We start from the raw sequence: 25,256 nt of genomic DNA on the forward strand, positions 1-25,256 counted from the left end.
TGAAGAGTCCGTGCGCACAGGGGCGTGAAGCTGATCCAGAGTCTGGAGGAGGAGCTGGAGTATATACTTCGTTTGTCGGGAACGTTTGCAAGGAAATTTCCACTGTTTGCATGGCCTAGATGGCGATGGGTCTTTATCGGGAAAGGTAACATAGAACAACAACGGTAGTAAAAGAAAAATACAAAGTTTGACTTTGAGCATGTTAGCTTTAATTTAGGCCTTGGAAATGAGTATGAAAGGCAATAAAGCAAAAACGTAATTACACATGGGCACACATTAAAACGCATGCATTAAAAAGCATGCTACAATAAGTAGCCCAATACACGTGGAGGCTACAGCTATAGCTACAATAACCCAATGAACAGTTGGCCTGTTGAACAGGGACATAACATAATACAACAATGCAAACATGGATTGGTTATTCTTCAAGACAATATGCTTTGATCAATTCAATGTACAGTGTTGCATAAAGCAATAACAATTTACCAATAATGTAGGAATAACTTTGAAATTCAAAGTGGGGCTGACTAACCTAGGTAGTTAAAAGTAGGCCTACTTCTAATCTAAAAAAAAACGTGAAAGGACTTATTTATTATTATTAAGTGCATGCTGCAATTAAAAGTTGCAGCATGCCCTTTTATTATTATTGAGTTATTTAAAGTAGCCTTTGGGCAACAAATATATATTTTTCTGTCCCTGATTTACAGTCTAAATTGAATAGTGAAACTATAGACATTTAGATTGATGGAACAGTTTCAATTTTCTGTTTGCTTTACAGGTGACATCACGTGACTCCTCCCCTCCTGCCCATCACCCACCCTCTTTTTGTCCCAACTAGTCTCAGGTCTGCTCTTTCCTGGCTGGAACTGGTCTGTCAGGTGTGCTATCAAATTTCATCATCGTCTGCTTTCCTGTGGGAGAGGAGAGGAAAAACACAAGGACAGGGTGGCAATTAGGCAACAGATTGTGAAGGTGAGACACAAAGATGACAGACAGAATAGCAATTAAATAAAAATCTGGCCCTAAGTAAATGGCTTCTACAATTTCAAATGCTACTACTACTACTGTACTATACCACTGCTACAATTAGAACTACTGTTACTTGGTCTAGCCCCATTACCACTACAGAACTAGAACTGGTCAGCTATTAATATTTTTACCAGCACTGCTGCAATGATGACTACTAGTGCTATTAGTGCATTAGTACCAGTATCACCAATTACTACTGCTGTGCCCAGGCAACAATACAAATACTTATATTAAGCAGACTGCTACTGATGCTGCTACTTCTTGACCAGTACTATGACTACTACGCAACCACACAACTGCAAATGCAACTAGGCCTACTCCTATTACGGCAAAAACCTAATTGTTCTTCAAAATGGCAATAGAAACTGAAATCTAATTAAAGTATATTTTAATTTCTACATCTTGACACTCCACCATAGTTACTTGAAAGTGTTAAATTCTTACTTCAAGGGAGCTCTGTTGCACTTGTGATCTGCCAAAATGAAGAAAAACAAGCATAAGGACACATGCTGCTGCATTGGATTTCTGTCCAAATACAGCCATGGTGTGTGGCTTTCTTTCACTTACAGACGATGATTCCAATTCCTCCAGCTATTAGCAAGCAGGCAAAGACCAGGCCTCCAATTCGTAACCTTTCATAGTCTGGTAAATAAAGAATATACAGAAAATTAGACAATATGTATTAGGCTTTGTGAGAGAGAAGCATAATTTTCAGTATTCACAATTGTAAATATTTGCACCACCATATACTGTATGCAAAATTACACTTACTGTAAACAAAGGGATCTGCCAGATTTGAAAAGCAGCAAGAGACAAAAGCAAAGTTAAATGAACAGAATTAATACATTTACAATGCCACAACTTTACACAGATTATTACAATGTACTTTGTGATGGTAAAATGTTGGCCTTACTTGCTTCAGTTTCCATAAAAAGGGCAAAGAGGGCTGCACAAAATCAAGCAGAAAACAGAGTTAAAGAGAAAAGAACAAATTATATCAATGCAAACATATAAAAATATATATTTTGCTGTTTCTTACCTGTCAGCAGTGTCACAAAACCAAGGCTCCCCATGTTTAATATAGATCTGAAATTACAATAAATAAATAATCTTAAGTAAAAAACATTGACAAACTAAAACTTTGTAACTTGCATTGCATGCTTTAAGAATGATATTTTAGTTGCAGGATCTCATCAGCAGGGATGCATTGTGGGTGTTTGGAGAATAAACAGTGGATGAAAATTTCTCACAGGACAAAACGCAGCAGGTTTTCACACAACTTCAGGATCTAGATTTTTATCTCAGCCTCTGGGTTCTCTTATGTCAGTATAAGACCTTTACGCATTCTCTCATTTTTAATTTAGCAATTATCAATCACTGACATGATACATTTTTCACATGTATAGATGCAAAGTTGTCAACTACCAACGAAAAATATTAATTAAATCAGAGTTGAATGCATTTTTAACAACAACTGTGCCAAAAACTCATCAATAAAGAATAACATAAGCAAATGCATTAAGTTTTGAATATATTGTTGTATTTGTTCCTTCTTTTGACTTCTTTGTCCTATCACTTTGACCTTGAACACCCTTGGGCTAGACACAGAGGTTACATCTTGTCCTTGTGGGAAACAGTTGTTAAAGTAGTGTTGCATTAACTTGAAGATTTATGACAAGTAAATACAACTGAACGATCCTTGTCAACAACGCTAACATCAACCTTTACACATGTAATGATCAGGTCAAGGCTGATGTTACTGAACTACAGTTATAACTTAGAAAGGCTTTTCAGTGCATTGCCTATTCATGCCAAAAACATGTCAATGTCATCAACATTATGCTCACATAGAGAATAGACCCGGATTGCAGATTTTCTGTCAAGTTGATGCTAATCTTCTACAACGTATCTTTAAAAGTTGTACAGTTGTGTAATAAGTTAAAAATGCACTGTTCAAACATTGTAATCTTAGTGTGTAATCTTGCCCAAATTTGACCAATACATTATCTGCACTTACCTGAGCTGCTGATGCCGCAGACAGCTGTGGGTAAAGGTTGAGGTTTAATGTCGGAACTAAAGTGCGTCTCATCATTTTTAGCTGATTCAGAATTTGCAGCTCCTCCTTTTTGTTTGAAATAAAAACATTTGTGCATTTGACAGTGCATGAAATTGTATGATGACTGTGCCCTGTTTACGTACATATAAGAGACCACTGTCAGTGTTATGGTATAAACACCAGCGTGCAGTCATCAAAATATTCTCTAATTCACTGCAAAGTCAAACAAAACATTTAATGTGAAATATTATTTGAAATATAAGGCATCTATGACCCAAAAGCATATCGCAATAGGAGTTTGAATGGCAGATTAATTTTAAGAAATTCGGTGAAATGTTTAGTTTATACATTTCAGGGTCTGCTAAAGATGTTTTTTTCCCTTCACTAACTGTTTTACAGTGTACTTTTACTTCAACCTTGAGTTTTACCATTTCGCGTTTTTGTTTTTTTTAACTCTTCCATCTTTTGTAAAATATAACTCATACTGTGCAGTATGTAAAGTTTTGCTTTGTTTGGATATAGGAGGTCAAAATAAGTCTTTGTTTGCCATTTCTTGCTCATATTCTGATTTCCTTTTCTCCACCTCTGTCAGGTGTGCAGGTAACTTCATCTACCATTATAGGGTCGTCGTTGATCTCATGGTTGACAGACATTTTCCCTTTGGAAGTAGGGCACACATCCTTTATCTTCAGAGTACCAAAGCTCATCTGAGGTAACCAAATAAATGACACAGTGTATTTGCAAAAATTAAGGCTAATCAGTGTACAATTTATTTATTTATTTATTCTATAAGCTCAATTTTAACAATAGCTTAACGAAACATCACTAATGTTAAAACAAAAAAAGTTTCTGTTTTGTGTTTTTTATTTTTTTTTATTTTACGTATGTGGCATTAAAAGCAACTCCCTCTTGCAGCAGTTGGTTAGTTGGTTAGTTCTTTGCTTTGGGGGGTCTAGAATGAAAGATAAGAATACAATGGTGAAAGTAGCTATTAATACCTATACAGTCACTCGAAAGGCCTCTTAAGTGAGAAAACTCTGGTGACAATGAGACACTAACACCAGCGATAATTCAATAAGCGACGTCACAACAGTCAGTGTGGAAAGATAGCTGTTATACATTATTACTAAAATTATATATCTTTTAATTATTTTGAATATTAAATTATGAATTGTTGAGGTGTGGAAAAGACAATGAGTCGGTAGCACTGTTGTGTCTGCATAAAGCTTTTTGTAGGTCACTTTGTCCCCTGTCAATGGCATGACACTGATAAAATTAGCCCAGCTCAGAGTGTGTGTGGATCTCTGTGCTATGGATATCATTTCAAGTTTCAGTAGTGATTATATGAACAATTGAGGGGACTTAAATATTTAATGCAATCAACATGTGATCTTTTAGTCCATGCAAAGTGAAGCGTTAGAATAGTTAGAGGGCAGTTTGCTTTTGTGTAGACAGGGCATTATCACTCAGAAGCAAATTTTCCATAATTTTTTTTCCCAATATTAAGAGTTCAAAGACATTGCAGATGCTAACCAGCTACGTGGTAACTATTATCCATAATGCATTGTAAGTCCAAAAAGCGCAATTAAAATGAAAGATTCAGAGACATACTTTAATAAAGCTTTATAAAGTTTCAGAAGCAGAAAAAAGATAACCTTTGTGGTTGCAGTGCTTGCAGACTTTTAATATTATTAAAAGTCCAAAGTTAATATCCATACCACTAATGGCGAAACATCTTTCGGCAATTTTCTGCGATTTTAAAAATCAAATTATGCATACATTGTATTAATATTGTAAGTATTTCAAGTTTGAAAACACAACATATACTCTGTTGTCAAGTACTAAAATCGACCTTGTCCGTATGATCACACCAATGCATTTTACTGCAGGAAGTCATAAAATGACACTTCTGTTACTACATCAGTGCCTTAATGAACTCATTCCAATTATTAACCTATTATTGACTGAGTTAACTGTCACAGGACATTGTTTGTTAGAGGTCATCTCAAACACACAGTGAACAATGGCAGTTATGTGTTATGTTATCTGGTTACACACTTACACACCCTACAGGCACACAGAGATTTGCTGACACTTTCAGCATGCACCTCTGTGATGGTGGTATTTGTGCTGTTTATACATCAACAAGAAGCTGCAGGGGTGAAATCCATGCACAAATCACTTAGAGGAAAATCACTCACTACATTCAAGTCAAATAAACAATCAATGTTGGTCTGTACAATCTATCAAAGTTTAATTGACAATCTGTCATTTTGATGATTTGCCTCTTTTTCACTGAGGTGTCTATAGTCCATCTAAAGTATGTGGTTTGGAGCTCAGACTTTGGAAGAAGAAATTTGACTGTTCTTTGAGTTAAATGGTATTGATTAAAAGTCTGTATTGTTTATGTTCAGGATTAATCCAAAAAGTTATTTGTTTTCAGTAAGACTTAAAATAAATATCATGCATTTTTGTCATATCCCCTGCCTTCAATCAATCAACTATAAAGCATTGTAATCATTTAAAGTGCATTTTATATTTTAATATATTTAAAACTGGTTAATGATGTCAGATACATGATAATAATGATTTCATTGGTAAATTAAAATAGTTTATTGTTTACTGAACCAATGTAAAAGTTGTAATCTGTATAGAGGCTTATGTATCTATTGTAGTTTGTAGAGTTGAATTCATGCTGTATATTTATTTTAACTGTATAGTGTGTTGATTTCACTGTAAGTATTTCATGTATGGCATTCCCTGTGTTTTCCTCTCGAGAGTGTAGACAGACATCAGAAAGTGCCATGAAGTTGCATGAGGTGTGTGAGCAGCTGAGTAAACATGTAGCTCTGTTTCTGTTGTGATTCAGGGTCATTGGAGAGGCGTCCCCTGCTGGCCGGCCGCTGCCTGTGTGTGGTGTTTGCGACCTCTGTCAGGTGTCACAACATGAAGGACCAGACGAGCTAATGAGCTGAGGACCACAGACGAAGGATTCAGTCCTCTGCTCAGACAATACTTGTACAATACTTGTAAGTAAGAGTACACGTTCTTTTTGTCAAGTAAATGATCCTATTTCCCTAATCAATTTTTTAGATTAAAGTTTAAAACAAAGTAACATGTCCCCATCTGCCACTGCTTACTGTATTACTCATGTATTGCCCATATTTACATACATTATATTACTGAGTGACCAAAATTTGTTGCTGTTGCTGAAATTTGTCACTAATTTGTGTATGCCTATGTGTCAGTTCACAATCATAAGCTGTGTACATGATCTTTTCCATCTGTGTAATGGTGAAGTGCAAAGTTTTGACCACTAGAGGGAGTAATACTGAATTATTAGCCGGAATGAGTAAGCAAGGTCCATTAAATACAAAAAAAATAAAAATAAAATAAAATAACAAAGCTTGAAGAAGCACAGATATACAGTATTTTATATGGTCTTTAGCATATGATATTCTTTATATATCATATAAACAGTGTAATAAGAGTTTAAAGTATGAGTTTTTTGTGAATAAAACAGTGCTTTATGCATATATCTAAAAAACTCCGAAACCCTTCATCTTTTCTGAATTAGTAGGATCACAGTTTAAATTTCATTAATAGATGTTATTGGTTCGTCAGTGAAGGCAAAGTATCAGGCGTAACGAGGAACAAGGACAAAGATCTCATCAAAGATCTCTCATTTTCTCATTAAGAGTTGGCTTAGGGGGCGTAGCAGTGGCTTCAATGTTGTCCATAATTTCTGTTAGATCTTCTGGTCTGCTGCTTTTTGCTGAGGAAAGTCCCAAGAAGTAATTACAAACCATATAATTAAATTATATGTCCAGCATCCCTCTGCTGAACATATAATGTCAATTTATACACACACACGCGCCCCCCCCCCCCCCCCTCCTTCACACACACACACACACACACACACACATATATATATATATATATACACACATATTTTTTTTGTCCCTCACCTCTGAAGCAGATCTGGAGTCTTTCAGATCTTGTCAGCATCAGGTATAACAAACCAAACACCGTTAATACACCGAAAAACAGTCCAACAGCTACTCCAATCAAGAGAGCTTTTCCTGAGCCATTATCTGGTAAAAAAAAAAAAAAAAAAACTTCAACAATAAGCTTCATACTGGTTAATTTCTAGTTAAATGGTTGGATTAAAAAATCAAAAATCTTACCATATACATACAAGTATGCAGAGCGTGTAGCCAGGTAGCCTCTCCCTTGGCATACCACCCTTGTACCATTGTCTGGTAAAGATGCTCCTTTTAGGACCCACCCAGCGAGTAGCTCTTTCGAACGCACCAAACAATACCCCTCAAGTGCCTACAAAGATATTACATATTAACGGTAATGTAGTGATCCCAAAATATGTAAAAAATATCTCAAGTAAAGGGTCCTGACTTCAAAAGCCCACAAAGTAGGACTATATATCTAGCTGTACTGGTGCATTTACAGAAATGTTGATTAATGTGCATTGTCCCTATTCAAATAAACTAATAAATAAATAAATAAAAATATCTGTATAAAGACTTTACGGCAATATTATTTAGTCAATTTATGTCTCAAACTGTATTTATTTAAAAGAGAACATTGTCAATTGTCTGTGACATTTAGTCCATATACAGTATTTTAAGCTGCCTAGATTGTCTATTAAATGTGTTCTTTGACCTGTGGTATGTCCTCGATGTGTCCGCCGGGGCAGCTAATGGTGTAGTTATGAGCACTTCCATAGAAAGTGAAGGTGAGACCCTTGGAGCTTATGGGGACTCCGCAACTGAACTGTGCCAGATTGCCCAGTCCTGCTCTCACGTTTGAGGGCAAAGTGAGGTAGCTTTGGGACGGGCCAGGGTCAGGCCCTGGAGATGAAGTCGAGGGTGGGACAGAAGCTGATAGGGAGGTGGAGAGGGGGACTGTGGTGCTGGAAGAGGGGGGTGTGGTATTTTGAGCTGAAAAAAAAGGTAAGAAATGGAAAGTATTTAACCTTTTTCTTTTTAACTTAAGATTTAAAAAAGTGTATTCATTATTACCAGAGAGCAACCTGAATAATATCTTTCATTATGATTTTTTGTTCAACAAGTTTTACATTGGTAAGAAATTATGTGAAATAGTACGCAGACTAAAAAATATCGGGATGATTTAGTCATAAAAAAACATTAATATTAATAATATTTTAATTATTTTTTTTCTACCTGATAAAGCCTTTACACAAAAATATGCTGCAGAACTCATCCGTTTGGTGTCAAGTTACATCACTAACTTCAAAAGTGGAAAGATTGGTTCAGATATGAGGAAGTCTGTTTTTGCTCATTAATAAATGTTTCCTCAGCTGTATCTTATAGTTTTTTGGGTTAACCTTGTGTAATACTTAATCTGAGTTTAATCACTGAGTTTAACTGGTTTGTAGAAAATCTATTTGTAGACTGTAATGTTGTTCTGTGAAATAATTACCTGAGGCATGTTTTGTTATTTGGAGGATGGCCACAACCACAAAGATGACACTCTTCCTTCCAAACAGCTCTGAAGCTTTCTCCATATTGATGTGTTCTGTCGGCTCTGATTTGTGTTTAAAACTGCCTAAGCATCAGAAGGAACACGTGTTAACACAGTGACAAACCAAATATCTTATTTTTAGAGTTTATTGTAATTACAATTTTCAAATGTGCTAAGTGAAATTAAAAGGAGGCTTGCAAGAGCTGATATATTTTGTATATTATTTACATTATATTTAATTTGTGGCATTATACAGTTTGGACATTTAATTTGCTCAGGCCAATTGTATGAGCACGTCAGTTTCTCTTCGCAGATAATCAGTTCATTCAAATGTGAACATTTGAATAACCTGATTATGGCATGTGTCCTCACTCTGTTGTGTTGAATCAATAGAAAGAAAATCATTTGTTACATATTTAAATAACTAAACTCAAATACTCAAATAAACTGTTCATCTATACAAACAAATCTATACGAAGATTAAATAAATACAATGGAACCTTAAGCTGTTTCACCAACTTATCTGTGCACCTTAAAATAGTTGTGTCGTCTTTACTCTCCAGGTGTATGTCCTGGGGTGGCCTTGTTGGATTAGTTAGTGCTAGTAGTAGTTTTATAGTTTACTTTTTTGTATGTTAACCATTTTTATTACCCCTCACATTGCCACACATTTATATTAACCAGAGCTCATAGTCACATTCCAAGTAGCTCCTCAAAGTGTTTAGAAATTATTTGTGCACCGATAAATGGATAACACCTGAATCTAGAGCTTCCTGCTGTTGTAATATAGAAAAGTAAAAGTAGCTCCCCCAGCGTAAAAAGCTCATTTGAAAAGCTTATTTAGTGAGAAAAATATAAAAACTGCTAATCACAACCCATTAGCTACAAGTCACAGAATATCTCTACATCGATATGAATCCTCTTGGATGCGTTATTACTGTAATAAATCGTTTAAAAGAGAAAAAAAGTTATTGGTACCTCTCTTCTTTTGCTGACATCTTCCTGTGGTCGTGTGGACTTACAGAAATACTTAATAGCTTCCTGATTCCCAAGAGTTTGTAGAACTGGTCAGACTTGAACTGTATACGCTCATTGGAGGCTGGCTGCTACAAATCTCAGAGCGTAGCATGTTTTAGAAATTGCATTCAAAATACATACCAATTATAATTAATGAATGCAATGTATGTTTTCTTCAACATAAACACTCTCCCTACCCAACAAAATTTGACAATAAGTAACCCCAAATATTTACCATTGAGACCCCCAACACTGTAAATACACTGTAATGATATTCTTCTGCCAAAAACTCAGGAGCTACTGTAGAAATATTTTAATGATAGCAAAAGAAAACTGAATTCTGTCAACTGGACAAAAAAACAAACAAAAAAACAACAACAAATGGACAAATCAAAGGGTGAATATGTTTCTCCACTCATCAAAGGACACAAACAATATTTCAAGACATTTTACTTATAAATATGGAACCACAAAAGCTACAGGACTTTACTTATTAGCGAGTTAAATATCATCAGAATAAAATAAAAACTTGATGCTTGTGCCATAAAAGTATGAATCTGGATGAATGGGTCTACAGTAACTTAACATGAACAAAAAGTTGACTAATGTTAAGTTTTACATGTCTTTGGCGTCCCCTTGTGTACAAGCTCCTGTACTGCATCAAAGGACCTACAGTAGGCTACAATTGCAGCTTATTGGTAATTTAAAAAAATGACTCAAATGAATTAAAATGGACAATTGATGACACACAAAAAAGTGGAGTGATAATAGTTACTACTTTACTTAAATTTGTTCTTTTTAAGTTTTGATCTAAAAATAATCCTTGAAGGAGCAGTGGGATGGAACAGTCTTGTATCAGTGCACTGTCCTTTTGTCCGAGTCACTGTCCTCGTGGTCTCCCTCCTTCTTCAGTTTTTCTCAGTCTTTATCATGTTTGAGCTAATTTAAATCTATACAAATATGACCCAGTCGTATCAGTGGTTTCCGGTCTCAACAGCATACTTTAAACTGCAGATTAGTCTTGCTTTTTCTATGCCACTGTGTGACCAACACAACTTGAAAACTAGCTTTGGCCCAAAATATTTTGGTATGTAGTCTCTGAGGCATCTTTGGGAATTTAAAGTTCTGCAGAAGTAGTCGCAGCAAGAGCATAGGACTGATTCCTTGAAGATTTCTTTCTTCTGAAAAGACCAAACAATTCCATTTATTACAATGTGTAGAGCAGTTAAATGGTTGTAATTAAAACATTAGGCCAGGTAAGCAATATTAAAAATACATCTTTCATGAAGCATATCTACTTATTTACTAGGTTAAATGAGAGAAACTGCTAGTCTTACATTGCTCATCACTCTGACCCATGCACCCCAATTATTAGTCAAAAGAAACAAACTGTTAAGGCAAAGAAATTATAAATAAATAGATTACATACCTTTTCATTATAAAGGCAATGATTGCAATAATTGCTAGCAGCACAGCAATGGTCACTCCTACAAGCACCATTCTACTTCCGGAGTTTGACATTTCTATATAAAGAACACATAGTAACAGGCATAAAACTGGAAATATTAAGACCAAATTATTGAATAAAAAGCCAAAAGTACTGCATCCTGTTAACTACAAACAGGATGCAGATAGCTAAAATCCATTTTGATTCAACTAAGAATATAAGTGTGCTTTAGAAGTTGCACTCAGATAGTAATTGGTGAATATAATGTATATTTTCTTCAACATTATGATAAAGTCTAATTAACCAAAGCACTGTTCACTGACAGTTGTTACTTTGTACCTGACGGCCTGTTGACTCCAGTGCTCTTCTGTGACCCGTGTTGGTTCCGGGACACACAGCAGAGCTCTTCACTTGAGTCCGAGCTCACGTTGATTCTGCTCAGAGTGAGACCTCCTCCTGTTCCTGAGGCAAAGGACAGGGTAGACTTATATAAACTAGTGTCTGCTCCAGAGTCACAGGCTGCTCCTTTGTACCAGGTGTATGTCAGGACAGGGGGGTTAGCCTCACTGCTGCAGGTTAGAGTGACAAGACCTCCCACTGCATTATCCGCCAATGGGGATGCAGAAAGCGCTGTGTTTCGTGGGGGGTCTATGAAAAAAAACCCAATTGAACTCAAATAAATATGTACAGTTGTCCACAATGAGAATACACAGAGATCCATCAATATGTTGTTTTTTTAAACAACATATTGATATAATTTAAAGTTTAGAGAAATCAATGTGATAAGCATGCTCAATACTTTTAGCCCGATATGTAGGACTGAATTAGAACATTTTTCCCCAAATATATGATTTAAAGTTACTGCAAGGTCAATTACTGTCTATACAATGCACTGATCTGAATAATAAAAGCATAAATGTTTATTATTTTTAGACTTTCACAGCATTACTCAGTGTAATCCTTCATTCATCCAGGAGCACTGTTTAAAATTAACTTTAATTGAATAGTATAATGACATTTTTTTCGTGGTTAACATAAAGAAAATATTTTTGTTTTTGCTGGAGCTTTAGGGCTGATAAAAACTGCAAATATTGTCCCTATCTATACCTCATCTCATATTTCACTTACATTGTACATCAAGAATCAGCTCTTTTGACTTCTGTACTTGGTCTTTGGTCTGGACTTGGCAGTAATAGCTTCCTGAGTCTTGAAGTGTAGTTTTCGTGATGGTCCACTCTGATCCAGTGTGTTTGGGTTCTGAGCTGGAGGATTTGAACCAGAGAACCTCCAGTGATTGTGATTGTGCAGGACTGCAACAGGACAGACTGACAGACTGACCCTCCATTATAACAGAGGAGGGACTGGCTAACACTGAGACGGCAGGAGGAGAACCTACAAAAAATGATTTCGTTATTAGTCATCGTGGTTTAAATGTGCTGAGTGGCAACAGGCTAAGAAAAACAAAACATATTTCTAAATAAATACCACAAACCCAGCTCTAAATATGAGGCGGCTTTGAGTCACAAACTGACAAAGCTCTTTTACCCTCAGACAAAAACAAAGTCAAATTGGTCTTGACATGTTTAACTGAAACTCTGTTCATATTGGCCCCTGTTTAATTGTTTAACTGATGCAGATCTGGATCAGTCCTGTTCTAGTCCCAGTTTGTCATGCCCTAGTTCAGGTTTAGTACTAGTTTAGGCCCAGTTATGATTTTGACAGATTCTAAAATACAACAACACAAATAATATTGATGTAATACTTCTTTGTCCTAGTACTGAAGTATGCTATTTTCATGGGATTTGAATCAGCTCCCTTAGGGTTGGTGGGGAACTAATTAACCATTCTTACCTAACCGATATAAAGTTTGTTTTTATTTAATCAAAAATACATTCGTTTATTACGCTCAATTAATTTTGAGGACTTTCTTTACATGAAACGCAGAAACATCTTGGACACACCTGATACCAGTAGTCGAATTCCCTTCTGCACTGGCATCTTTTCAGTTGTGTGGTTGGTGATGAGGTAGAAAACATAAGTTCCACTGTCTGATTCTTGCAGATCAGAAATCTTTAGTGAACAGTTCTTTGATCCCTGTTTTCCAAGATACTCAACTCTGTTTTGATACAAAGGCTCAAGGAGGATGCCTGCACTGTGGTAAACATATCTGAAACAAAAAGACCATAAGATGTTAATCAAGTTTTATAAGGTTTTCCACACCATAAATATTAAACTAACCTTGGTGTGATACAGCGTTCATTTCCTAAACACCAAATTTCAGACTTGACTTCAACCTGGTGTCCATCTTTGCTTTCAGGAAAGTCATAGGAACAAGGGAGAGCCACTGAGGAGCCAATCATAGTGCAGATCTGACTTGGAACGTTTACCGACCAATCTCCGGCAAGAATACCTGAAGAGAGGATTAAAAGGCCTATAGTACGCTATTTTCTGTTCTATGTGATAATGTTTCCTCATTAAAACATACTCAGAGTTGTGTTTTGTTTCAATCACCCATGTTTAACACACAAACCCTGCATATTTAGGCTGTGCTCTTCTCTCAGACTCTGTTCCACATTGTTATGTCATGTGGTAATACAGAAAGTGCTCCATACACCTACACTAAGATCATTTGGATTAATTTATCCCTGGATTTGCCTGTCTCTACTGAACTAAAGTTTCAAACAGAACAGAGCATTTTGAGCTTTGGAGATGCAGACAGACTAATAATGCAAGATTACTCAAACATGTGTGACCAAAACAAAACAAAACACAACTCCAGGTATGTGTTTGGGGAGGTAACAACATTCTAACATAGCTCAGAAAAGTCAATTTTGCGTAATATAGGCGCTTTAAAGATTAAGATTAAGCAAGCCCATTAGATTAAGCAACTAAAAATACATTCTGAAATACACACAAGTCAATACAGTTCTGGGTGTAAAGAGAGGTGGATAAAGTAATCCTGGCATTCATAGTATTTATTTTACTGCAAAAATGACCTGAAGTATAAGTGAAGTTTCTATTGTGGCTTGATAGTGGTTGTTGACCAGTTTCAATTCAATAAATCCACTACTACATCTACTTTAGTACAATATCAAAGTTACTAAAAAATATCACTCTTGATTTTGGAACTTGGACTTACCATTGAGAGAGATGAAATACAAACAACATATCTGAGTGATGTATGTCTCCATCCTGGTCTTTCTGCAGGTTCACTTTTGGGAATTCTCAATGCAAAACAATAGATAGATCTCATCTGCTTGTTCAAACTTTTCTCCTCCTGCAGAGAAAAAGTGTCGCAACTTCCGTGTTATACTTAAAAAGAACTTCAAAAAAGGAACTTGTTGACAGCCACAGAGTTAAAACAGGCAATGAAGACACACACATGTGGTATACCTCTGTTAGACTAATTTGTATATTCATAAATAATGAAAAATAACTAATGGTCTCTTTCCCTTTGTGCTGGCTTCCCACCCAGGCCAACGTTGTAAATAAGACTGTAAAAATGTTTGCTTGGTAAAATAAAGATTTAATAAATAAATGAAATACGAACAGCTTTTCAATTAAGTTGTTTATTTCTACAATTTCTCCTTCAGTAGGCCAATAATTGTTCTCACAGTGTAGACAAGAGTGTGGATGCCAAACACAAAGTTCAGTGGGCTGAATTGTAGTCTATCTTGGATAAACTGTCCTCAGCAAAAGTAAAATTTGGATCACGTGTTGTAGTCACGTGTTGTGCATATAGGCCTATAAGAAATGGCAGGCTTCAGTAGCCCACTGCAATACTACATTTCTGGGAAGGGGGGCAATTCATCTAAGATATATCACATCAAATAGCACGTGTATCAGTATCAGTAGGCCTGTTAACCACACTGTGAACATCGTACTGTCTACCTGGACAGGTGCGCGCTGTCCCGGGTCAGAGCCATTTGAATGGTGCTCTTATGTCCCCCTTGTGTCCTATTACAAACGGGACTTGACGTCAGCTGTGCCCCTCCAGTGCGCACTGCTCGATGCCCCGAAAGGCGCCACTCAAACTGGAATAACTTCGAGAAAATAACGAGCGACAATAGGCCTAATTAACACACATCTCCCCAAATGTCAGTCTCGTTTCTTTTGGAGAAGAATGGCTATGGCTTTGGTTAGACTAAAGGAGTTTGTTTGTGGCTAAAACGCAGTTTTTCATTTGTTCTCGCTTTGGGGTCACTAACCTGCGAACGGAACAAAAGAAGGATTTACGGAAACTGGGATTTATCTTCTGTGGGTTTTAAACATTCAAGAATTTTACATCTAAACCGGAAAAATAAATAAGTTCCTTCTCTCATAGAGCAGACTACTTCACCTGTTCGAGGAAACTCAGGTGAGTCTCTTTGCGTTTAGGAGCACCTTGTGGATAAAGAGGTTATATTGTAAGTTATGAATGCAAATTTTGGTTTATGAAACAATTCTTATGGTATATCAAAGGAAGATGAAGGCACACATTTTTGATTAAGAAAACACCCTTGTTCTGTTTTAGTCTGGCCAGTACTATGCCATGCACACTTTATTTTCAACTTTCCCAAGTTAGACGTCCAGATAGAAACTGCATTATCCTATTCAAATTATTATGACTATATTTTGTGTAGTGTACTGTAGTTTGATTTCATAGTCTGGTCTGTATGGCATTATGTGAAAAGCTAATAAATAGTTGAAAAAAAAGCTTACATCAAATACAGATTTGTAATCTTAAAATACTATACAAACTGCTATAATCATGTACTCAATATGCTATTATGTAATATTTGCTGTTCAAACAAGAGTCATTTTATTTTACAGAGTTGGTAGAGTTGATTTTTCTGTAAAATTTGAAGATTTTCAGGAGGAGGAAAGAAGTAGTCCAGTTTTACTGCGGACCCCAAAGATGTATGCAGAGAAAGTTGTGACAGAGGGGAAGATGGGTGAGTATGACTCTCACATACGTATCATGTATGCTTCGTAATAGACACATACACAGAGTTATGCTGTGGTCATGCTGCAGCTCATGTGGACTGTCTGTTTGTCAGACATCAGTCCACTGCACTGTTAACCATTAACTGTTTGTGTAAAGCTCAAATTGTCACTTTTTTCATATTTCACATTGCACTTTTGTTAACATTTTTTAATACAGGCTTCAGTATATACTGGTAATCTGTGATGATGGCAAAAGGGTGCCATTTAGGCCATTCTTGTTTAGTTTAGTTTTTTCTTTATTTATCAGGGACAGTGCACATAAAAATACTGACCTACACAAAGAGGTATGTTTGTGCTAAGTTGTAGCAACACTGCTGATTTCCACCTTTTGTCCCTGGACAGGTTCATGCCATAAATGGCGTACATGTCAATCAAATGCAATATATATATATTAATGCAATCATTCATCCAGTCAGTCAATAAGTAAAACTATAGTCCCGTTCAATATCAGTCACCACATCCATACATTATTTACATATTTACAGTTCATGTCATTGCATTCCTGCAAGACAGTTTACTGTGCACTTGTTTGTTTGGGTAAAAGCCATGCAAACATTTCATAATTTGTACATGATATGATTTCATGTGGGAAGATGTTTCAGAGGCTTACGGCTCTGTAGGAGAATAATGACTGACCGAAGAGGTTCTACATCTTGGAACGTCACTCTCCCCTGGCTGTTTAGTGAGATTCATCAGTGTTGTATAATAATGTATAATTATTACACATATAATTATAATTATATTATAATGTACACAAGTATTCTTCTAATATTATACAAGTACTTTATAAATTGAGATCGAATCAGACCTAAGTATAGATATTTTAGCCAGAGTAGGTCAGCTAGGGGCTGTTGCCCTGGTGTGGCTAAGATGTTCATCCACTAACCTGACCTAAGTGCAGCAGTTGTTTCCTTTTCTAAGCAAACATCTAACGTAAGGCCTGTAATAAAAACATTGTTCAATCACTGCACAGGTAAACCTAGAAAGAGAAGACTAAAAGGAAAAAGCACAGTACATAAAAAGTTCCCATTAAATAATTAAAATGTATTAAAGATATAGTAATATTTGTCACCTTACCGAACTTTATCTCCATTATGATGTTATGTATAATTCCTAAAGGATCACTCTCTATGTGCTGGGAAAATGCTCCCAGGAGTCTTGTAAGTCTTGTAAAATGTGAATTGATAGTGGTATCAAAGTTAAGATACATCTGAATAGCTTTTCAGTGCTGACTGTTGGTTAGTTGTTGTCACATGACTACAGTATGACTTGGTGCTATCATATAATAACACAGAAAAAAACAATTACATTTAGCAGTTAGAGCTTATCCACCAAACTTTAGCTTACCTTGAACCAGGCGCTAATGCTGGAGCGTTGAGGAACATCTTGTCCAAATCTTGTACTGTTCTTTATGAGGTTTACTTGCAGTTTGCTCTGTCTTTGACAGAAAGTTCAAACTGGAGCTGTGATTCACTGTGAAGGTTTGTTTTAAACTGGCCTAAAGGTCTTAAGATGTGGTTTAGACCAAGCCTCTACTTAATGTGGGATGCCGTCTAATTGTGGAAATGATCTATGTTTACATTGTATGTGACTTGTTTATCTTACACTAGATGCATGATTAAGCTTATACCCAGTGTAGGGAGGGGTTGGTTGTAAGCTAACTAATATTTATGACTTTGGGTTGTTTATTTCTTCTCATATCTATGGTAACATACTGAAGTGAGTCATGCTCGTGCTGTTTCTCACATTGGTCATGGCCACGCCTCACTCTGCCCACACAACGTGGCACAGCTGCTATTTTTAACTGCCAACTATACATGTGCAAAGCATTGTAGTTTTTGTGTTTTATCTACGAGTAATTTAACTAAAAAACTCAATAACAGGATAAAATAGACACCAACTTCTGAACAGGGACATCTTAAAGTCAGAAAATTTGATAAAGATCAATAAAAAAGTGAGGTCTGAGGAATTATTGAAAATGTGTATGGATTTAGTCACTAAACTTATCTAACAGCCCTATGAATTTACCATGTTTTGTTTCTTTCACACAAGGGTACTCCTTAATGATAACTTATTGTTTATTTATAGAATAACACAAATGTTCTGTTACTTCTTTGTTAACTCTATGATATATATGTTGACGACATAGTATTTGATTTTGAACGTGGTATGTTGTGTGGCTGGAGAATTTGGACAAAGGCACTCACAGAAGCTGTCCGCAGGTAGAAGAAGAAACAGAAGCCTGTTTGTTCTGTTCTGACGTTTAATTGGTAATAAAAAAAATTTAAATAAAACAAAACTGGATCATGGATGGATGGGTAGTTAAGGGCATGTAAAGAAAATAAGTGAATCCCCTAAACACATAAAATGACAAGTTTAAACATAGTATATTTGATTTAATTATTATTATTCTGGGTGATGCGTAAGGCTACTTCCTCCTCATTGCTGTGTGACCATTCAGGCATTCACTGCAACATAATCCTTGAACAATGACATGATTATGGTGTCGAACAGATATTTGAAATGGAAGAAACATTCCTAGATATGAGGCTTTTGGAGAGATGAGTGTGACTGAAAAGGGGAAAAAGACAAGAAAGGAAGGATATCTTTCAAGGATACCACAAACCCTTTGGCCTTCACTGTTTTTTTATTTAGTTATTTATTTAATTTTCTGTATTTATTTATTTTTAGGATATACAGTTTGAGTGTATTTGAGTGCGTAATATGTTTTGGAAATAATTGAGTTACTTGGTTGACATGGAAGTGCAAGGCTTTTTATAAAATATAAAAAAAACAAATATATATATATATATATATATATATATATATATATATATATATATATATATATATATATATATATATATATATATATATATATATATATATATATATAATGATTATGAGAAAATTTGAGGTTATAAGATACTGTTGGCCACAGATATGATCTATATAATTAGGTCGGTCTTGATGTGTTGATATGTTAATGGGCCTTTTTGATGATTCAGAAGAAACTGAGACCAGTCTGTCACAAGCCTCATGTAGTTTTATCAAAAGATATTGAGTATAAACTATTAGTGTTGTCACAAACTTGATTTCAATTGGATAGGAATAGATTCAATACCCGATACCACGATGATAGTAAAAAACACTCTTTATTTAGACAGTAGAATGTGATTTACAGCATTAAATAATAGTACTTTCTTTTATATTACCATGTGATGTTATATCTATGTAATCCCTCAGTGGTCCAGGTAGGTTCCATAGTGGTCCATTGGTGTATACTAGTCTGTGTGGTTTTATACTTGTTCTGATACAGCTCAAGATCATTCTAAAGCTATTCATGAAAGGGTCATTTCTGTCCTGTAAATGTTATTTTTTATAGTACCGATACCTGCTCAAATGAGTATCTAGTTTCGAAATAAGTTTTAGTATAGATTAGCATCTGATTTTCAATATTTTTAACAACCCTAGGACCTATGCCAAATCAATATACAAATTACTGCATGCTGTGACACAGTTGTGAAATGGGTCATGTACCTGTATTACTAGACTTACCGGTAAATATCTGCTCAGAAGCTCTTTCCATTGTGACCTGAACTACACGGAACAGAGACAGCTGAACTCACCTCACTGTGGCCCTGTGTGCACCATTGCTCTGTTTTCATAGCAGCAGTTATGGCTTTTGCTTGTTTGTATTCAGACAATTAGTGCTGTTTTGTTAAAAGTGTTATGGATGCAATGTATACTATTGTAATTTTTCTGTTGCTATTAATCTCATTTAGAGTTAAGCAAAATAAACACAAATCTTAAATGTCTTGTCATTATGGTGTGTAGACAGACATGAACTTTTGCCATTAACTAATGTATTATTCTATTTGTGAAATTGCAAAAAGGGCAAAGATTTGAAATAAGAAGAGCAATGTGTAAGAAATCAAAATTGTGTAAACTTAATGCCCTGAATTTAAAGATGTTTGATAGAGTTGGTGTAAGTCATTTTGTCTCTTGTCTATGATTAAAGAAAGGTGCTCTTTGCATGTTGCACTGAAGAGTTTGTACTGGCTTTAAAATAGTCAAACTTTAGACTATTGATCCAGTCAGTGTCACTTGTACTTTTTGGCCAGTGTCAGAAAATGTGCTGTTATGCCAATAGACAAGGAGATGAGCATTTTAAGCTGTTCACTCACTAAAATGGGGCAATAGTCAGCATTATATGTTGTCCGTGTCAATGTCCCCCCCCCCCCCTAAATGTATTCAATATTCAATTAATAATACAGATTACTAATATTTCAATTTCTGTCCATGGGTTATGTAATTCAAAGTATTGGCACATGTTGTAGGCTGCACTATCATGTGATCAAAGCTGTTTTGGGCATACAGTATTTTCAAATGTAATATGTATGATTACATGTTTTCATATGTATGTATGTTTGTATGTTTTCATATATTTCATATAGGATTATTCATGTGACAAAGACCAGTGGACAGCAAATCTGTATTCTTGTATGTGTGTGTGTTTTAGGGAACAGGGCAATCTCTCTGACTTGTGTGCTGACTCCGTGTCGCGTTGTTGGAGTTTGTGTGATCCTAATGACCCTGGGAGCCATCGGGGCAGCTGTCTGGGCCGTAGGTCAGGGGGCATCTATTTTCAATACATCCACAAAAACATGAAAAAATCTAATCAGAATGCTTTCAACCAAGTAATAATGCCATTTTTGTCTTTTTCAGTTTCATATTGTACAATGGAGGAAGAAACAGGGTTTTATGATGGTAAGAATATCATGATGCATGATTACATTGTGTATTTGCAAGAATCTGAGAGCAAAACAATTATTGATTTTCTTAAACGTTTCTTTAAGTTTATTTAAATGATGTCCAATAATTCATAAATAAAATAATGTTTAAATTACAATCTAATCAACAACAAAAAAAATGGTCACAGTCCAGGTAAACTCACCTGACCAGCGCCTCAGAGTTTTTGACTCAGCTCAAAAAAGATGGCGGCAGGTCTGCTCCTCTTCGACCAATGAGCTGCTGGCGACCATCATCTGTGAGGAAGTTGGGTTTGTGAGGTGAGAGCGGCAACATAAAACATGTGTTTGTGCAGTGTGCATGGAACAGGTGCAATAAAGACTCTGTGAACTTTCCAGTGTGGTGAATTACTCTATCACATCTGTTTCGGAGGCCAGTGGAGATGGAGGAGAGTTTTTCTGTGTCCGAACAGATGAGCTCAGCCACGGCAAGAAAATCAAAGACTCACTTTTCCCATGGTAAAAAACACAATCTGAATTTTGAATGAACAGTAAATTTTAATGCCTGGTTTGTTTTTCTTCTAGTGACTGCGAGAGTAGAGATGTTTTGACAGTATTGTGTCAAGGTAAAGTGCAGTTTCATTTATTACTCTGAAATATACATTATAAAGTTGATCCATTGTAATGATGTGTTTAAAAACAAAACACAAGCCAAGAATATTCGTACACCGATAAATACTGTATGTAGTATTTGTACTGATAGTTTTCTTGTGTCTTAGACTGTGGGAGGCGTAGTTTTGCAGCAGACCGTATTGTGGGGGGGTTGGACAGCAGACAGGGCAGCTGGCCATGGCAGGTCAGTTTGCAGTATGATGGGGTGCACCAGTGTGGAGGCTCCATAATCTCCAACCGCTGGATCGTATCTGCTGCTCACTGCTTCCCCGAGTGAGTCCATAACAAATACTTAACGAGGCTGTACAATCCTAAGGCCATTAAGTTGCGTTGGGCTTTTTTTCATTTTCAAACAAATCTTTATTTCATTTCTTTATTTCAAATCTTTTTTCATATCTTTATTTATTTATTTATTTGTCTCAATGTTCATATAAAATTGATGTCACATAGTGTATTCAACTTTTACCTAATATAGTCTAGTTTGATATATTTTATTTTCTAACTGCAAAGTGGAATCCAACTCCACACATTATTTCACTCAAAGATTCCTATAGAACAAAATTATGATATTTTGCATTTATAAATGGTCTGTCAAAGATTTTTTTGAAACTTCAAACTGAAATACATTGTACATTTCAGATTTTACCTTTATTAAAGGCTTCCTAAACATTATTGAACATGTGCTTTTTGTTGCTGTTGTTGGCAGGCGGTACCGCTTTGTGAACCGCTGGCGAGTTCTTCTGGGCTCCATCTACAATAAACCAGTGAACGCAAATGTGGCAGAAGTAAAAACCATTGTGTATCACAGCAGCTACCTGCCGTTTGTGGACTCCAACATTGATGACAACAGCCGTGATATCGCTGTCCTTGCTCTGACTCAGCCACTGACTTTCAATGGTAAAATATTAACATACAGACCTAATGTCCAGTGCTTCATCTGACACAGATGAGGGAAACGTTACATACTGTGAAGACAACTGTTGTCAACTAAAAGCTTCAGAGTTTAGTTGAAAAGTCAACCGGACAGTAGCTCTTTATTCGACACAACAGTATCAAGATTGGACAAGATGCTTCCACTGCATTCATGCTGCTCGTCTTGAATTACAAAACATACTTTATTATGACCACTTAATTGTAATCTAGCATCTTTTGAAAAAGCCGATGAGGCCCTGGACAATATTGAGAAGAGGAGACCCCCATTACACTATAATTAAACGATAGGGTCTCATTTTGCTCCCTGTCCCTGCGGCCCAGGACAACTGTCCTGGATGTTTCTGTGATTGTAATCATGGTTCTCAGGTGTCCATGACATTTCCACCTGTTATAAAAAAGAGGTCCACTTAAAAATCTACCCTGTCTCACATAAAAGTAGATCCAGGCTGACATCTAGTGGTAACTTATTGTGTGGGGGCAACATCTTTATATTTCACGCTAAAGGACCGTGAATTCTGTTGAATCTTCATCACGTATTATATTCAATTTTAATTCAATAAATTTTTGTAAAGCCCAAACACAACAGCAGCTTTTTAGGGCTGAACAAGATCATTGATTTAACCAACAGAAAGTTTGAAAATCAACAATGAAACAGGCATTGGTCAATAACAGACAAGTAAATTAATGAACAGAAAACCGATTAATGGAAAAACTGTCCCAGAGCGCCCCCTGTCCTTAGACCCTCCTTCTCAGCAAGGAAAAACAAAACAACAAAAAAAACCCAGTGGGGAAAAAGAGAAACCTCGAAAACCACAGTGAAGGAGAGATCCACTCCCATGGACTAAACCTGGACTAGACCAAGACGGGCAGGCTGCAGATGTGTCCAGGACTGATGTGCATCCATTTGCAGATAGAGTTCAAGTTTGTAGGGCCAGAGCCCACTCAAGACTAAGGGACAGAGCAGGGCTTATCCATGGTAGGGTAGAGGTCATAGTAGCCAGATATTGGGTCATCCAGCAAGGTGAGGGAATGGTCCACGGAGCAGGATCAGGGTATAGGAGGGGCATTGAGGGTCCAGTCATCACCGGGTGGTCAGTGGCAAGGTATCTGAAACAGTTGCACTCTCCAGAGGAGCGTGGGCCAGGGAACAACATGTGGATGACAAGAATGAACTACATGTGAATTGAATAGTGAATGTTGTTGACAGGGAAAGTAGGAGTAAAGTGGATAGTGCTCAGGTTACCATACTTCCCCCAGCAGAGATGCTACTTAGGCAGCTTAGCTAAAACTGTGGGTTTATTTCTGCTCCTAGCTGGCCTAGCCATAAGCTAATTCAAAGAGGAATGTTTTAAGCCTGGTCTTAAATGGGAGCAGGGAGCTAGTTCCATAACATAGGAGCTTGGTAAGTGGAAGCTTTCCCTCCTACTGCGCTTTCAGACACTCTATAACCACCAGTAGTCCAGCATTTTGAGAGCACAATGGCCGGTTAGGATGATATGTTGCTATAGCATCTAGCAGTTACGATGGGGCCATGCTCTTTATGGCTTTATAAGTTAAGAGGAGAAGTTTAAATTAAATTCTAATTCTAATTCTATTATATGTGTTCAGAATACATCCAGCCTGTGTGCCTGCCAACATATGGTCAAAGACTAATAGACGGTCAAATGGGGACAGTCACAGGCTGGGGAAATGTGGGATACTATGGTAAGTCATTAACCTTCATGCAGCAACACTGTACTAGATATTATGATATTTTGATACGTATTGTGATTAAATGTTGGGGTCACACTCAGGTCATTTGGCGGATGTCCTTCAGGAGGCCCACGTGCCCATCATTAGTGATGCTGTCTGTAACGCTCCAGATTATTATGACAACCAGATTACCACCACCATGTTCTGTGCTGGCTTTGAGAAAGGGGGCACAGATGCCTGTCAGGTCATAAGCACTCTAGTTTAAAGCATGTAACAAAGTCTGGTTTGATCTTACCTTCACATGTGTTTTCAGGGAGACAGTGGTGGTCCTTTTGTGGCCGAAGACTGTCTCTCCAAGACAAGTCGGTATCGTCTGCTTGGTGTAGTGAGTTGGGGAACAGGTTGTGCAATGCCAAAAAAACCTGGGGTGTATACTAGAGTGTCCCGCTTCTTGCCTTGGATATCTACTGCTATGAGGGTCAGTAAGAAGCTGGTCTCATTTTGAATCATCTGTTTTTCTTATGAACAAACTGCAAACTCTGATCTTTTGCAGAATTATTACAACTCACCAGGAGTTCACAAAATGGCCCGTACTGAAAATCCCAAACCAAACTTGGTTTGAAAACTTTATAAAACTCCTGATGGACTCTTGATCCTTGCTGCATCAAATACAGAAGACACAAATGAAAGCAACAAAATATTTTGTGTATGTGTGTCTTGTATTGTAAACTGTGAAGGATTATTTTCAGGACTAAAATGTTAATTTTGTGCCCCTTACAGACAGCCAGTACTATCCTAAACACACAGCCACTTTTAAAGCCACTATTACTTATTTATCCTTGGTTAGGATGTCTATTCCTGCCATGTTATGTGCCTGAAAATTAAAGTGCTTGATTTATAACTCTGTGAGGTTTTCAAAACAGTATTTTTTGTAGTTTTGTAAATATTAGTTTGCGTCTTGTCAGTGTAAGAAAACGTTTTTGTGCAACAGAGAATACAATTACAAAAGTTGTCTATCCTGCTCTTCCTAGTTTAATATCAAATGAATGTAAGACTGTGTCAAATGTAAATACAAATCTGCATTGTATTAATTAAAATTTAAAATTAATTTGTTATAAAATTTGTTGTTAATTATTTTTGTGAGCTGAATTTTATTCCACCACAGAATTTA

The 25,256-nt window shown here is 36.4% G+C and overlaps 3 protein-coding genes across 4 annotated transcripts; 1 reads left to right on the plus strand and 2 right to left on the minus strand.

Annotated features, from left to right (window-relative positions):
* The first annotated feature begins 5,999 nt into the window (after positions 1 to 5,999).
* hpn (hepsin) lies at positions 6,000 to 25,217 on the plus strand. 2 transcript variants are annotated; one of them, XM_033981328.2, is made up of 13 exons: positions 14,884 to 15,408; positions 15,899 to 15,985; positions 20,560 to 20,667; positions 20,766 to 20,807; positions 20,980 to 21,109; positions 21,188 to 21,307; positions 21,374 to 21,414; positions 21,568 to 21,733; positions 22,167 to 22,357; positions 24,002 to 24,097; positions 24,187 to 24,329; positions 24,399 to 24,563; positions 24,639 to 25,217. In XM_033981328.2, the coding sequence occupies exons 2-13, from the start codon at positions 15,949 to 15,951 to the stop codon at positions 24,705 to 24,707; spliced, it is 1,308 nt and encodes a 435-aa protein (XP_033837219.1). In that variant the 5' UTR covers positions 14,884 to 15,408; positions 15,899 to 15,948; the 3' UTR covers positions 24,708 to 25,217. The 2 variants fall into 2 exon arrangements, with proteins under 2 accessions (XP_055083891.1, XP_033837219.1); XM_055227916.1 differs by lacking the exons at positions 14,884 to 15,408; positions 15,899 to 15,985 and adding an exon at positions 6,000 to 6,103 and having other exon boundaries at positions 24,639 to 25,138.
* On the minus strand, positions 6,085 to 9,634 carry LOC129456908 (uncharacterized). Its single transcript, XM_055227920.1, has 6 exons — positions 9,566 to 9,634; positions 8,546 to 8,671; positions 7,766 to 8,043; positions 7,273 to 7,420; positions 7,054 to 7,179; positions 6,085 to 6,860 (listed from the first exon to the last, which is right to left on the minus strand). The coding sequence occupies exons 2-6, from the start codon at positions 8,628 to 8,630 to the stop codon at positions 6,757 to 6,759; spliced, it is 741 nt and encodes a 246-aa protein (XP_055083895.1). The 5' UTR covers positions 8,631 to 8,671; positions 9,566 to 9,634; the 3' UTR covers positions 6,085 to 6,756.
* LOC117384193 (sialoadhesin-like) lies at positions 9,905 to 17,489 on the minus strand. Its single transcript, XM_055227917.1, has 8 exons — positions 17,385 to 17,489; positions 14,191 to 14,328; positions 13,290 to 13,461; positions 13,013 to 13,218; positions 12,180 to 12,443; positions 11,391 to 11,699; positions 11,034 to 11,127; positions 9,905 to 10,785 (listed from the first exon to the last, which is right to left on the minus strand). Exons 2-8 carry the CDS (start codon positions 14,240 to 14,242, stop codon positions 10,722 to 10,724), a joined length of 1,161 nt encoding a protein of 386 aa, XP_055083892.1. The 5' UTR covers positions 14,243 to 14,328; positions 17,385 to 17,489; the 3' UTR covers positions 9,905 to 10,721.
* Positions 25,218 to 25,256: the final 39 nt, after the last annotated feature.

The sequence above is a fragment of the Periophthalmus magnuspinnatus genome, chromosome 16 (genome assembly GCF_009829125.3).
Source record: "Periophthalmus magnuspinnatus isolate fPerMag1 chromosome 16, fPerMag1.2.pri, whole genome shotgun sequence".
Taxonomy (NCBI): Eukaryota; Metazoa; Chordata; class Actinopteri; order Gobiiformes; family Gobiidae; genus Periophthalmus; species Periophthalmus magnuspinnatus.

Coding starts and splice junctions, on each gene's coding strand:
- LOC129456908 (XM_055227920.1), bottom strand. CDS start 8,630: ATGGAGAAAGCTTCAGAGCTGTTTGGAAGGAAGAGTGTCATCTTTGTG. Junction 7,180..7,272: donor TGCATACTTGTATGTATATG/GTAAGATTTTTG, acceptor TTTTTTTACCAG/ATAATGGCTCAGGAAAAGCT. Junction 6,861..7,053: donor ACTCCAGATCTGCTTCAGAG/GTGAGGGACAAA, acceptor GACTTTCCTCAG/CAAAAAGCAGCAGACCAGAA.
- LOC117384193 (XM_055227917.1), bottom strand. CDS start 14,242: ATGGAGACATACATCACTCAGATATGTTGTTTGTATTTCATCTCTCTC. Junction 13,462..14,190: donor GTATTTCATCTCTCTCAATG/GTAAGTCCAAGT, acceptor TCCTCTCTTCAG/GTATTCTTGCCGGAGATTGG. Junction 13,219..13,289: donor GAACGCTGTATCACACCAAG/GTTAGTTTAATA, acceptor TTTTTGTTTCAG/ATATGTTTACCACAGTGCAG.
- hpn (XM_033981328.2), top strand. CDS start 15,949: ATGTATGCAGAGAAAGTTGTGACAGAGGGGAAGATGG. Junction 21,110..21,187: donor GAGGAAGTTGGGTTTGTGAG/GTGAGAGCGGCA, acceptor TGAACTTTCCAG/TGTGGTGAATTACTCTATCA. Junction 21,734..22,166: donor GCTGCTCACTGCTTCCCCGA/GTGAGTCCATAA, acceptor TGTTGTTGGCAG/GCGGTACCGCTTTGTGAACC.